The following is a 15,156-nucleotide window of genomic DNA, read 5'->3' as shown; positions in this document are numbered from 1 at the left end:
CTTCTGTTCCCATAAAATCTCATGGCTTATTTTGAATGTTCATTATTCTCTTTTCTAGGTTGAATGTCAAAGCTTTCATTAGCAATGTGAAAACAGCTCTTGCTGCTACAAATCCTGTGAGTACCTAATAGAAAATGGCAATGATGTGGGCAGGCTCTTGGTCTGTTCTGCGTTTTTATTTATATCTATACACACACATTTGATTTTATTTGATATATAAATCTTCTTTCTGCCTTGCTTTGAAGGCTGTGAGGACCTCTGCCATCACCCTGCTTGGGGTCATGTATCTGTATGTGGGCCCTTCTTTGCGAATGTTCTTTGAGGATGAGAAAACAGCCCTCCTCTCTCAGATAGATGCAGAGTTTGAAAAGGTAAGCATTCCATAAGACATTTCTCCAACTAATGGGCTTAGAAATGTTATTTCAGATGGTTAGTTTTAGTGTTAGTAGCTTTAATAGTAATATGTCTTAATTAAAGTTGCTTAGCATTAGGCGGGGTCTCTGTATGTCACATTGTAGGTGTTAAAGAAATAACTGGGTTATATTCTGAGGGGCGGCTAGGTGGCTCAGTGAATAGAGCACCGGTTCTGGAGTCAGGAGGACCTGAGTTCAAATCCGGCCTCAGACACTTAACATGTACTAGCCATGTGACCTTGAGCAAGTCACTTAACCCCAATTGCCCTGCCTTCCCCCCTCCAAAAAGCAAAAAAAGTAAATAAATAACTGAAAAATGAGAACACTGCAGAACATAAGGATCATGGCTGATGGCATGGAATAGTGTTGTGCCTTCCCCAGTAGTCTGCCCACTTCCCTGTTTAAAGATAGATTAAAATGTCTGTGTACCTATTTAAGTTTTACCCATGCACTGTTCCTTCGTTTCTTTTTGGAGGGCAATTGGGGTTAAGTGACTTGCCCAAGGTCACACGGCTAGTTTTTGTGTTAAGCGTCAGGCCAGATTTGAACTCAGGTCCTCCTGACTCCAGAACTGGTGCTCTATTCACTGCACCACCTAGCCGCCCCACTGTTTCTTCATTTCTCCAATCCTCTGCCATCAGATTCTTTGCCTTGACTCAGTTAATCTCTCCTCTGCCCACACAAGGGCCCATTCCATCTCATCTTCACCAGGTGATTGGCCCCTCAATCCTGCTCATTCTCACTGGTGTTCTGTCCCTTGATTGCTCCCCTCCTGCCTGCAGACATGCCTGTGGCTCCCCCCCTCCTTAAAAAGCCCTCCCGTGATCTGCCTATCCTTGTTAACTGTGGTCTGGAAGCGCTCCTTTTCGTGGTGACATCCATCTTTTCCTTTCCGTTCTTCACGTGGTGCAATTTGGCTTCCAGCCTCATCATTCCACTAACTTGGCTGTCTCCAAAGTGACAGTCCATCTCTTCATGTCCCTTCTGCAGTCTTCATCTTCTTCACCTCCACCTTTCAATAATAACAAAAATAGTCATCGCGGTAGCAGCTAGCATTTTTATATAGTGCCGACTATAGGCCAGGCACTTTGCTAAGCACTTTTATAATTATTATTTTGTTTAATTGTCACAACAACCCTGGGAGGTAGGTGCTATTATTATCCTCATTTTATAGTTGAGGGAACTGAGGCAAACTGAGGTGAAGTGAACTGCCCAAGGCCACAAGCTGGTAAGTTCCAAAGCTAGATTTGAACTCGGGTCTTCTTGATTCCAAACTCAGCACTTGATCCACTACATTGCTAACTGTTTTATGGAATAGGATCAGAATTTGGAAACTGGGAGAGACTATCATTTCCTATTCCTTTTTTTTTGCACAGGAATGAGTTGTTCATGAGATGAGGACAAGAATTTTAGCGTCCTGATTTTCCACCTCATATGTTCGGTGTATGCCAGGCTTGGCGCTAAGTAGTGGGGACACAGAGGGGCAACAACAGTCCTTGCTCTCAGGAACTCACAGTCCTAATCAGAGAAGCAACATAATAACTGTGTGCAAATAAGATCGATGTGGGATAAACTGGGGGCGATCTCACGAAAACAACACTAAGAGTAAGGAGCACTGGGAAGGATAGGCTGATTGCAGGAAGCAGGGCATTATTGGAGACTTAAAGGGAGCCAGGAACCCTGGAGACAGAGAAGAGGCAGGAGAGAGCTCAAGGAAGGGGTAGTGGCTGGCCTTTTGAAAGTACCTGATTGAGTGGAGTGTCTTGGTCTAGCAACACCCAGGAGGCCAGTATCATTGACTTGCAAGATATTTAAGGCGGAATAAGGTGTAAAAAGACTTGAAAATTAGGGAGAGACCAGGCTGTGAGGGGCTTTCAAAGCCAAAGAGAGGATTCTGCATTTGATCCTGGATGTCATACCAACCCACTGGGCAAGAGAAGAGGGTGACAGGGCTCAGATCTGGCCTTCAGGAAGATTACTTTGACAGATGATTGTAGGACGGATCGGACTGTTGGGAGACCAACCAGCAGGCTGTTACAGTAGCCTAGGCATGAGGTGATGAGGGCTGTACCAGGATGGTGGCAGTATCAGCAAGAGACCCAGCACATAGAAAAGATGTTATGGAACTAGAAATGAGAGGACTTAGCGACCAATTGAATACTGTGAGCCAGGGTGAGCTTGGGAAGATGGTAGGGCCTTTAACAGTAATAGGCGAGTTAAGAGAGGAGGGTTTTAGAGAAAAGATAAGTTCTGTTTTGGACGTGTTGAGTTTCCAATGTCTCTCAGACATCCAGTGTGAGATGTCCAATAGGCAGCTGGACATGGAAGAGGTCAGGAGAGACATTAGGGGAGGATCATTTGATCTGAGCATCATCTATGCAGAGACGCTAACTGAATCCAGAGGAGCGGATGCGGTCACAGGTAGTATATAGGGAAGAGAGAAAAGAGCCTAGGACAGCCATGTTATCAGACATGAGGAAAAAGGAGTGCCATGAAACCCGAGAGAGGAGAGGCTGATGGGCAGCACAGTGGAGAGAGTACTGGGCCCAAAGCCAGGAAGACTGGGATTCAAATGTGGCATTAGACATGAGCTGTGTGACCCTGGGCAAGTCACTTAATCTGTTTGTCTCAGTATCCTCATCTGTAAAATGAGGATAAAAATAGTGCATCTGCTTTCTAGGATTGTTAAATATCTGTAAGATTATTATCACAGTGCCTGGCACGTAATAGGTGCTTTACAAATGCTAACTGTTTTTGTTTATTTGTCTTGCAGATGCAGGGACAAACCCCTCCTGCCCCAACAAGAGGAACTACTAAAAACACTGGGGGTGGTGCAGATGAAGGAGAAGATGGTGATGATCCAGAGGAAGGTGGCAGTGATGTCGTAGATCTCTTGCCACGGGTTGAAATCAGGTGTGTTTTGGTATAAGAAGTGAAGATTTATTTGATCAGAAATGCTCGTGGACAAGCCAGCCACCGTGCAGATTCCACTGCTTACTCCAACTCCTAAAAAGAAGGATGGCCAAGCAGCTGACCTCCTTTTCCTCAGAGGACCTGCCAAAAGTTGGGGCTCACACTGCTTGGAGTTGTCCGGAGTGGCCTAGCTGTATGCCAGAGCATTAACTGGCTTCCTTGTCAGCTGTCATGTTTGTGCTCTGCTTTATCTGACACCCTTTTGTGTATGAACAATTGGTCTCTGTTGTTTTCCCTTGCGTAATGGCAAGAGTCTGGCATTGCTGTCAGGTCCAAGCTTGCCTGCTGCTCCACGAGGCCCAGGAGCTCATATAGTTTATGGAGGACCCTGCATGGTAACATCTGACTAGGGAGAGTTTCAAGCAGTCTGCTTAAAGTTTGAAGGTGGGAGGTAAGGAGGGCAAAGCTGTCCTGGACTTCGGAGGCTTCTTTGTAAGAACAGTGAAAGAGAAGAGACTGCAGGGGGGCAGCTAGGTGGCACAGTGAATAGAGCACCGGCCCTGGAGGGAGGACCTGAGTTCAAATCTGGCCTCACACACTTAACCCAAAAGCTAGCCATGGGACCTTGGTCAAGTCACTTAACCCCAGTTGCCCTCCAAAAAGCAAAAAAAGAGAGAGAGAGAAGAGGCGGCATGCAAGTATGGAGGCCCCTGGCAATCTTTCAGATAGAGCATGCAGTGAACACCTGGGTACCTCTAGCCAGCTCTTTAGCCTCCCCAGCAAACCCTGCTAGAGGTCTAGCATCCCAAGGAAGAGAAGGTCAGAGCCTGCCAGAATAAGGAGTAGGGGGACCTCACTGGGGTCCAGGAGTCGGAAGCAGAAGAAGACATGACCTAGAAACTGAAGATGCACCAGAAGGTTGTGAGGGAGCTGTATGTCAGCCCCAGGGTTTCCAAGGAGATACCTGCTGTAGGCCCAGGAGAGGCAGAGGTGATCTAGGGATAATCATATCAAGAGATACTGCCTGGCCTGGCTGGAAGGCACCCAGTGATCTGGGTCTGGGGTAAAGGGGAGGGGTGGCTGGATGTCTAGGAACCTAAATACATTATTTTTTACACCATGACTTGGATAGACCAGTGTCCCCAAAACTGAAGGAAAAGTGCTACCAAGGCAGGAACTGCTTTCTATACTCTGATAGTGGTATTTTTCTGGTCATCTCACTAAAGATTTGAATTCAAGCAGTGAATTTTTGCTTATCTTTCTCAGTGATAAAATCACTGTGGAGCTGGTATCTAAGATTGGGGATAAGAATTGGAAAATTCGGAAGGAAGGCTTGGATGAAGTGACCAGTATCATTAATGAAGCAAAGTTCATACAGCCTAACATTGGTGAACTTGCAGCTGCCTTGAAGGGTCGACTCAACGATTCAAATAAAATCTTGGTAGGTCATGGATTCTTCTGTTTTCTGGGTTATGTTTCCATTGCTACCTACTCACCCCCAAGTGCTTGGTTCAGTCGTATGTGGTGAGTTGCTTAACCCTTCATTTCTTACTGTTGTGTAGATGTGCCTTTTCTGCATTAAACAATTTTCTAGAAGATCACAAGTAAATTAAAATTGTGTGTTGATTCCATTTAAGTCAGCAGAGAACTATGAACTGACAAAGAAATGAGTCCCTTCCTGAGCATGGAAACCATCGTTTCTAATGACTGTATAGGAGAGGGCATTTTACTGCCTTAGTTGTTGTTAAAGGGCCTTGAGCATGGTTCACCCAGAGACTGAATGTTGATGAGTGTTCTTCGTGTCTAGGTGCAGCAGACACTGAGCATCCTGCAGCAGCTGGCGGTAGCCATGGGCCCAAACATCAGGCAGCATGTGAGGAACTTGGGGATCCCGATCATCACCGTTCTTGGAGACAGCAAGGTAAGCTCCTGCCTCCCCAGCAGTGTTGTGGGGAGCACACTCATTACCACACACCACCCACATTCTTAGCCCAGTGGCTTTCCCTCTTAGAATTTATGCCAAGTACATGTGAACTGTAAATGTTAAAGAAAAAGAACCTGTTCTTGCCTCAACGCACCATTAAGCTTCCCAGGCATAAAATGTCTTATTGCTTGATAAAATAACAGTGTGAAAAGTAAAGGTTTCTTTCCACCTTTATAGTGTTATTTTTAGTTTTTATTCTGATTTTTACTTGTCATTTAATGAATGCTCTAGTCCACGACACATACGGAGTTTCATGATTCCTGAGGAAATGAGTGCCTTATTGGAGTATGCATGATTGAACTCAAAAGTGAATCTTGAAGTTGGAATCAGGTTTTCATCTTGACTATTCAGTCCTTTTTAATCTGCTCAGTTCCCATGACTTCTACACCACCTCACCTCCACGGAGAGATTGTAATACCTTTGATCTTGCTGTCACCAATAAGGTGTCCATTTTTGTGAGCTCTGAAATTACTTTAGTATAATCTATTATCAGTCTTTCCCTGTACCTTTTAACTCCCTAACCCTCTTCTTCAACCTCACTGTGACTTCCATTCCTACCACCTTCTGTTCTTTTCTAAGCCATCACCCACACCTACACTGGCTATCCTCTCCTTTCTCCCTTATCTCAGCCCCTTGACTGATCCAAACATTGTCATCTTTCCTTAGTCTCCCATAGCATTTCCTCCTACCCTTGCCTTATACTTCACCAAAAAATTTTGAAAATGTTTGCCAGGAATTTTCCCTTCCTCTCCTTCCATCATCTCATATCCTCAGACTTTTACCTCCTCTCTTGTTTTACTTGAGTCTTAAGTGAAAAAGTAGTCCTTATTGATCCCATCCTCCTCCTAATTTTGCCAGTCAGTTCTCCCATTATCCTCCAAACTCTTAACTACAGTCTCTGGCTGCCTGCTGCCTACAAACATGCTTGTGTCTCCCCCATCTTCAAACAGCCCTTATTTATGCCCTGCCCCTAGCTGATCATTATCCTGTGTCTCTTCTCCCTTTTTTGGCTCAGTGCCTTCCAAAGCCCGTCTACATTTGGTGCCTCTGCTTTCATCTCCTCACAGTCTCTTCTGAGCCTTCGGCATACTGGCTTCTTACCTCATCCTCTGCTGAAATTACCCTCTCCAAATTTACCAGGTGATCTCTTAGTTGCCAGATACATTGGCTTTTTCTCCATTCTGATGCTCCTTTGCTTTCCTGTTGCATTTGGCACTGTTGATCACCTTTTCTTCTGAATACTCACCCCCTTTTAAGGTTTCATGGCACTTCTCTGTCCTGGTGTGAACCTTCTTTCTTTGTCTCCTTTGTCGGCTCTTTATCCACATCACAGCCATTCATTGTGGTCATCCCCCAGGATTTTGTCGGAGCCTTCTTTCCCCTCTGTACTACCTCACTTGTTGGTGACCTCACCAGCTCCTGTGGCTTCCACTGCCCTCTCTACACATGTTGTTGTCTGTCCTCGAAGAGGCCCATTGACCTCAGGAGGGGGTTGGCTTTATGGATTTGAGTGAAGCAGAGTCTTCTACTCTCTAGCAAATGATTGTCAGCTATGTATATCCAGCCCTAGTCTCTCTTCTGATCTCCAGTCCCACGTCACCAACTGAGTCTTGGAAGATTTGAACTAGAGGTTTTATGGGCATCTCAAACTCAATATGTCCAAAACTGAACTCATGACCTTTTCCCAAAAACTTTCCCCCTTCTAGTATTCCCTTTCTCTGCTGAGGGCACCGCCATCTTCCTGGTCACCCAGGCTTAAAGCCTCGGTGTTATCTGTGACTCCTTTCTTCATGCTTGCTTCATACATCCCATTTGTTGCTAAGTCTTATCTCTGATCCCTCCATAGCCTCTCTGTCCACTCAGTCACGGCCCACATGCAGCCTCTTGTGGCCTCTTTTCTGCATTACTGCAGTGACTGTCTAACCGTGTTCCCTTTGCTCCCTTCTCCCCATTCTAGTCCATCCTTCCCTCGGGGATCACACAAAGTTCTCTGTTTAGAATTTAAAGCCCTTCACAAAGTGGCCTCTCTCTACCTGCCCAGTCTTCTGGTAGTTGTGTTCTGTGATCCAGCCGCACTGCTAGCTTGCTTGCGGTTCCTCCACTACTTTACTTCTGTTTGCATACCTTTGCTCTGGCCATCTGTCCCATGCCTGGAATGCTCTTGGCTTCCTTTGGATTCATCCCAAGGCCACCTTTTGCAGGAGGCCTTATCTTCCCCCACTCTGGGCTCCTCATCAGTCCAGTATTTATTAGGCACCTCCTCTCCTTTGTAGGCTTTGTACAGAGGGCAAACACAGAGAAGGAAATTATTCCTTTCACATTGCCTTCTTTTTACTCCAAGTATGTCTTAAATGTTCCTGGTTATTTATGTGTTCTCTCCCCATGAGAATGTGATCTTTTTGAAGGCAAGGATTATTGTCACCTTTCTTTGGTGCCTGGTACAATAGTAAGTGTTAACAAATGCTAAGTCACTGACCCTCTGACTTGCTGCAGATTTACTGTGTGGGATTGGATGCTTCATGAAATGATAGAAGCTAAGTGCTCACTTGGCTAGGGTGCCCCCTTGGGAGCTGTAAATTTGGTGAGGATGGTTGATCAGAAAGAAGTGGTTGCCTAGGTATTTATTTAGTACATCATTGTCTAACATGGAACCACACCAAGTTCCTAGCAGTCGGTCACTGAAACAGATTCTGTGGGACTGTAATCCCTTAATGAGGTCAGGCTAAATATGGTCTTACTGATAAATGCAATGTCTTCCTTTACATCTATAGTATCTCCAATTGGAAAACACATTAGTTGTAATTCCCCTTTAAAGTTTTGTTTTGTTTAAATGTTTCTCTTCATAATGAGAGAGTTTATTGGTAGTGTTAGGCTGCCAGTATTATTAAGAAATTACACCATTCTAAAAAAAAAATCTAAAATTTTTGAAAGGGGGGACAAAGAGATTGAGGCCCTGCTGACCCTCAATTTGACTCCTCCTAGAATCTGGTTTCCTTCAAGGGTCTGTTCAAATGCTACTTCCTTCTGTTTCTTGTTAATGACTCATTGCTCAGTGTTCCCTTCCACTTCACATTATCTTGTGTCGATTCGTCTATATCCTCCAGGAGAAGGAAAGCCCCAATTGTAGAGGCTCTGATTCTTTTTTGTCTTTGTAAGAGAGCAGATTCTTCACCCTCTCTCCCCATCAGTCCCATGGATTGTGTATTCTTATACATTTTTGTCTTTCTACAGAACAATGTTCGAGCTGCTGCTCTAGCCACTGTGAATGCCTGGGCCGAGCAGACTGGCATGAAGGAGTGGCTAGAGGGAGAGGATCTCTCTGAGGAGCTTAGAAAGGAAAATCCTTTCCTGAGGCAGGAGGTTAGTGCTGCCCCTGGCAAGCCTTTGTCGTAGGGGAGGGGAGATGTGGACCTTCACGCTTGACTAGAAAGGCAGCAAGGTGCTCACTTAATGAGGAAGGGAAGGCTAAATTTCAAACGCCTGCTGTACCCAGATATGTGTAAAATTTCTAGAGAAGTGGGCCTCCACAGTGGCTTTTAGTGTTAGAACTCTACCTTTCATGAGCTCTAGATGTAAGAAGCGTAGCTCTAAAATGTGCAAAGCTGAATTCTTTGTCACGGGTAAAGATACAATGTCATAAGTTAATAAGTTCCCCTAATCCTGCTTAAAAGTGACCTTTCTGCTGCTAAACCACCTAAGTGCTTAGAACATGTTAAAGCCAGCTATTTCTTGGGATGCAAAGAGGAGGAAAAGGACCGTCTGTCTTTTTAGAAAGTGCTTTTTAACAGCTGCCAAAGGGTAAAGGTCAAAGGTACAAAGAACCAAGACGCTTTTGTGAATGTGACTGTAGTGTTACTGTGTAATGTTACAACTTTGTATTTAATTGTACTTAAATATGACACATTTCTTGAGTTTATGGGCAACAGACACATAGTTTTCACTCTCTTCCTTATGCGAAGAAGTGTGGTTTGAATAGGCCTGTATACAGTGACGAAGAGAAACAGCACAGGGCTGAAAGGCCGGCTCCAAATGAGATTGTAAAGTGTGGATGGAAAAGCACGGGTTCTGAAGCAGAAGTCATTCTAGAGCCAGCTTTTATGTGGTCAGGTAATGGACTGGCACGGTCGGAATAAATGCCTTCATAGAAGGGATAACGATGCAGGTACATGTGCAGTTACAGCAGCTCTGTCTAGATTGTTTTAAACAAGATATCTACTCCAAAAAAATGGGAAATGAACAAAAATTAAGCTGTTGACTCTTAGCATTTTACAGCATTTAACCAATGCAGCACAGTCGCCACAGGAGGTGTCCAGAGAGCACAGAAAACCCCTCAAAAAGCAGATGTTTCATTTCCTTGCCAAATGGGAAGAGAGGACCACAGTTTAGCATAAAAGCTCAAGGACAGAACGTTGCATGAGCTGACAGTGGGAAACTCTCATCATCACTGCCTCATACATAGAACAACTAAATGGTTGGAGCACAAAGTAAGCCAGCAGAAAGCTTGGCACAGGATTGGCCAGGCCAAATCATTCCCCTGGCATTTGCTGAGGAAACTGGGAGAAAAACAGCAGGCGGAAAGTGGAACCATTTGGCCAGCATTTTTATAGGGATCTATTTTCATGGGTGACAATAATAAAACCACTCAGCTTTTAGTCCATCACCTTATTTACCTCATCATCATAATACTTGCTGAAAGTGAATCAGCAAGCATTTATTACATGCCCACTGTGTTCCAGGCACTCTGCTGGGTACTGGAGGCAAGGACAGATGCTTACAGTCCATATGTAAGTGTGTACAAGAGTATATACAAGTGGTTGGGGGTGGGGGGAGCCCGAATAGCTGAGCAAATCCTGAAAGGCTTCATGTCTGAGCTTCACAGGGAACAAGTGATTATGAGGTGGAGGTAAGGAGTGAGAGTGTTCTCAGGATGGAAGTTGGCCAGTGCAAAGTCACGGAGCTAGCAGGTGGAGTGCCGTGCGTGAAGAACAGCAGTGCACATAACAGAGTTTGGAAGGATCGTCTTCATAGCAATTACTGCTGGAAGGGGTTTCTCTCACCCCCACCTCTTTCCCCTGGGATGGGTATACTTGAGTATTTCTAGAAGGCATAACAAAGTGAATTGTTAATGTGGCATAGTAATCACTCAGACCAAGCATTTGACTTATATAAAATAACTTCCATGATTTTCAGTCATTCTTACATTATTCAAAATCATTTGCAAAAGCCAAACATAGGATGTTTTCAGGATAGTTAACTTGGCATTTGTTAAATTTATGCTAAGAGTTTAATCATGGAACACTAGTTTCCAAGGAAGTAAAAATTATTTTCACACAGAGGCACATGGAAAAGTGCATAGTAGGTGTGAGTAGGCTGAAACATAGAACAAATAAAGCTCTTGGAAGGAGAGCTGGAGTAAAGAATATGGTCAGGAAATAGAGAGAGCGAAGGATAGCTCAGGGACAGCCCAGAATGTCAGGTGACATCAGAGAAGGTGCCCAGCACTCGGGTGGGTCTCCAAGGTGGCAGAGCATTGCCTAGAAGGATGGATGGGTTTTAGCTTGTATCCTTGGAAGAAATTCCAAATTAATGTTCAGACAGATCCATTTTAGCATGCGAGGATATGTGTGATAGTGTGCTTGGGTCATCTTAAGGTTTACCATGAAGAATTAGTATCCCTATCTCCACCCCTCCACTTCCAAAGGAGATGAATCCTTTCCTAATGGAGTTTGAGGAATACCTGTTGGAGGCCACAAAAAGGAAGGTGCGGTTGGACAAACAAATGGATCTTCAGGTTATTTCAAGCAGAGGAAGATTACACAAGAATAAAACATTTTGCCCAAAAAGGGAGACCTAGAAGACATAAGCAGCTGTCAACCTATTTCCTGCTTTGTTTCTCTTAGCCAAATGAGAAGACATGGCTTGAGTATTTCCTTAGTGAAAATATGAGAAGAAATCATTGGATCATAGTCCTAGAGTTAGAAAGGGCCTTAGCAGGTATCTGATTCAGCCTGCTCACCTCACAGATGGGAAACTGGGGCCTAAGTTAAGTGACTTAGGAAAAATTCAGTAGATGGTCAAGCCAGGATCTGAGCCCAGCTGTTCTGACCACAGCGCCAAAATGCTGCCTTTACACCACAGTCTGAACAGGTGGCCATGGTTTTAGGCTTGCACAAATTTCTGGGCTTTGTAGATAATGTAGGACCTTAATTTTTTAATCATTTGTACTATTATAAATGTAACCTCAAAGGCTCTCCTCAAACAAGACATCTTCCCCAAATTACCTGACTGTCACAGTCAACAGTGGACATAATTCTGTTCCATGATCTACTAAGTACTGACATCAAGCAAGATATGAACAACATGGGATCCCTGAGAGTGGGACTGGTTTGTTGTCTTTATATATAACCCAAGGACTGGTCTTGCAGCTAGCAGATACCTCTCTCTCTCTCTCTCTCTCTCTCTCTCTCTCTCTCTCTCTCTCGTGTCTCTTTCTCTCACGTCTCTCTCTCACAAGATATAAGGATTCCTTGTTGATGACTAAGCTCTCTCCTACAGGCCTGTCAGAGCACATGAGATTGAGCTTTGAAACACTCTAGCAGGGGCTTGGATCTCTTGGATGGCTGTGGGATTTTGATCACCATCCACATGACAAAAACACTGAAAAGGCATATCGCTCAAACTGTGACATTGTAACAGAATGAACCACAATCCTTCAGAGTGTGTCATGGATGGACTCTGCAGATGTACAGGGAGTTGAGCTGAGAAGCAAATAGGAAGAGATTGGACTGGAGCTCAGTTCAAGAATTGGTGTAATTCATGATTTTGAGCTACAGTACTTGTGACTGAATTAAGAAACGCCATAAAGCAAAAGAAAGAACATTGATAGTTGACATGTGTCTGTATTGCACTCTAAAGTTTGCTCAGTGCTCATGATCTCCTTTGGGCCTCACCACCCTGCCATGGGGCAGACCCTACAGGTGGTGTGCCCATTATGCAGATGAAGGGTTTGGTGGGCAGGCGCCTGACTACTTCACATGTGCTTCCACAGCTAGTTCCAGGCTTCAAAGCCAGGTCTTCAACCTCAGGCTCATTCCTTTTTCTGCAGCTTGTCACTGATCACAAATTACATGCAAGAATATAGCATATAAGATATTATCGATTACTTGTCTGTCATTCTTACTATACTTGTATACTTCCTTTTCTTATCATAACAATAAACAGATGGCTTAAGTACTAGTCGGTCCTCTATGAAGGAGTTATGGAAATAACCTAGCAAGAATCTGGCAGGATGAGAGAGTGTGGTGGGGCAGCAGTGAACCCTGGTAGAGGGAATATGCACACAAGGAAAATCCATCAGGTTATTACATGCAAGAACTGACTCAGTGTCAGGAACTTGCCAAGCCTCATAGTGTCTCCTCAGGTGCCCAGCTAATCTGTTTCTTTTCACAGCTTCTGGGCTGGCTAGCCGAAAAACTTCCTGCTCTCCGCTCCGCTCCCACAGACCTCATCCTGTGTGTCCCTCATTTGTACTCATGCTTGGAGGATCGGAATGGGGACGTACGGAAGAAGGCCCAAGATGCCTTGCCATTCTTCATGATGCATCTGGGCTACGAGAAGATGGCCAAGGCCACTGGGAAACTCAAGGTAGACCTTTAGGAATATTTAGAGGGTGAGACATACTATTCTCTTGTCTCTTCTGAGTCAAGGCTTAACCTACTTGTGAGAGGAGAAACATCTTATTTGGCAGTGTAGAGTCTTTAAAAAAAATCTTTCCTGACTTCAGTGTCCTTCCAGTAGAGTCTGACTGTATATGGTTACTTCCTCACTGTGTGCTGCCTTTCTGCCTTTTGTGCTTCAAAACTGGGAGTTATCCTAGTGTCCTCAAGCAGTTAAAGTCAGTGGTTTATGTCAGTTAGGATGTGTCAGTGAGAACACATCTGCTAACAAATGTATATTGGGCATTTCATATATGGTGACTCTGATTTATGGGCTCTCTCTCCCTAGCCGACATCCAAGGACCAGGTACTGGCCATGCTAGAGAAAGCCAAAGCCAACATGCCAGCCAAACCTGCTGCCCCTTCGAAATCATCCTCGAAACCTGCAGGAGGGGCAGGTGCAGCCAAATTCCAGCCTGTATCAGGTAAATGTCTCTCATAAGGAGGAGATAGGCAGGAAAAGAGCTGTTCTTGCCAAGAGTCCAGCCTAGATGCTGCATTGTACCTCCACAGAGCCTTTGTTCTCAAGGTGGTTTCTTACTTTTTTTTTTTTTTAAGCTCAAGGACTAGGACAGTTCTTTACAGTCTAGTGTCATCCTGCCTTTCCAGGCTGTTCTCCATCCCTCCCCTCCCCTCCCCTCCCCCCACACGCTTATGGTGTAGTCAAACTACCTCTCCCATGTCTGGGCTGTTCTTCTTCCTCACCAACATCACTTAAGAATCCCTGGTTTATTCCCAGGTACAGCTCAGTCCTGGCCTCCTGGAGGCCCTTCCTGATGCTTCTCCCTCCCCTTCCACATTATTTTGGATTGGTTTGGCATAAACAAATCTATACCTACATATGTACATTTTGTCTCCTGTAAGAATCTAAGTTCCTTGAGGACAGAGACTGTTTTCCCTCTTGTCTTTGTACTACTTGACTTTGGGCTATTCAGATAATAGCACAGTGCCTAGCATGACTGGCACATAGTAGGTGCCTAACAAATGCACCAAGAACGTCTGCATGTAGTACAGTCCCAGAAAGTGATCATTCATCCTATTTTCAAACCTACAGGTCTGTCCTGGCCCTCCCTCCCCCCATCTTGTCCAGACCCGCGTATTTTACATCCGAGAGAGAGAGAGAGAGAGAATCTGAGGAGGCCTGGTGTGGTGTAGCGAGAGGGTGACTTGCCCTGTTGCACACACCTTGTGCATCCAAGCCCATTCTCCACACAGGCCATCCTGACTAGGCGTCCGTGTGAGGGCTCCCTTTTGCTCCACGTTAGGAGCTGCAGGGCACATGGCTGGGATATAGCCTCATTTAGCAAGCTGGCTGATGGGCTTTGGATTCTGGGCTGCATGAACATGACTCTCTCCAGTTGCTACTGCTACAGTTTGCAGTCTTATTGGGATTGAGTTGATTATCAGAATATCTCTGGTTACAGTTCATTTTAAATTGCACTATTTTTGTCAGGGTTGTGAAGATGGTGCCGTCATTATTTCTTGTCTATAGAACCCAAGGAGTCACAGTGATCAGAAATGCTAATAAAACTGCCTCTTACCATCAGTTTGGAGTAACAAGTTTTCTCCCCATGTTAGTATATTTAAGCTCCTGTTTTTCTCTTTAGTAGGGTGATAACATTTCTAGTTTGTAGCTTTTTTTTTTTTAAAGTGAGATTTCCTGTAAGGTAGCAGTGTAGGAAGGATACATGGGAGCCAGGTCTACCCAGATCTATCGATGAAGTACTGTTCTCCTGCCCAAGAGTCCTATAGCTTGAACTTCTGCTGGCATCTCAGGCCCCTCATATGTTACCTCCTATGGCACCCCTTACAGTCAGGCCTTCCCCCAGCTCATTTCCTGTCCCAGGCACTGGCCCACATCAGGCCTGCTCAGGCCTATATCCAAGTCTTACAGTCTCCTGTCTCCTACTCCCCCCATCTTCAAGCTGGAGGCACCCTTCTGGCTCCCCAACCCAGCCTCCAGCCTGAGGTAAAGGGAGCCTTTGACTTTGCCCTCACCACACATGTTTGGGCCCATGTGGCTCCCTAGGGCTTTTAATGGAGCAGCATGCACTCCCTTTGACTCTCCTGCCTGACTCAAAACCGAAGCAGAGGAAGATTCCCTCCTTTCCTCTAGCCTTATGTTCCCCCC

General features: G+C 45.0%; 1 protein-coding gene across 5 annotated transcripts in view; it reads left to right on the top strand.

Moving 5' to 3' along the window:
- Positions 1 to 15,156, top strand: part of CKAP5 (cytoskeleton associated protein 5) — a 90,121-nt gene that overhangs the window by 52,398 nt on the left and 22,567 nt on the right. For all 5 annotated transcript variants that reach the window (XM_069091547.1, XM_069091543.1, XM_069091546.1 and 2 more), the window contains 8 exons: positions 59 to 116; positions 246 to 371; positions 3,187 to 3,326; positions 4,593 to 4,767; positions 5,134 to 5,247; positions 8,542 to 8,670; positions 12,760 to 12,954; positions 13,315 to 13,450. In XM_069091547.1, the coding sequence (XP_068947648.1) occupies positions 59 to 116; positions 246 to 371; positions 3,187 to 3,326; positions 4,593 to 4,767; positions 5,134 to 5,247; positions 8,542 to 8,670; positions 12,760 to 12,954; positions 13,315 to 13,450 (1,073 nt within the window). The remainder of the gene's footprint in view (positions 1 to 58; positions 117 to 245; positions 372 to 3,186; positions 3,327 to 4,592; positions 4,768 to 5,133; positions 5,248 to 8,541; positions 8,671 to 12,759; positions 12,955 to 13,314; positions 13,451 to 15,156) is intronic.

This window comes from Petaurus breviceps, unplaced genomic scaffold (assembly GCF_028583685.1).
Source record: "Petaurus breviceps papuanus isolate PSGF00001 unplaced genomic scaffold, PetGlider_PUasm1.0 188, whole genome shotgun sequence".
NCBI classification, from domain to species: Eukaryota; Metazoa; Chordata; class Mammalia; order Diprotodontia; family Petauridae; genus Petaurus; species Petaurus breviceps.
The sequence above is the reverse complement of the archived record's forward strand: the minus strand, read 5'-3'. Positions and strand labels throughout refer to the sequence as shown.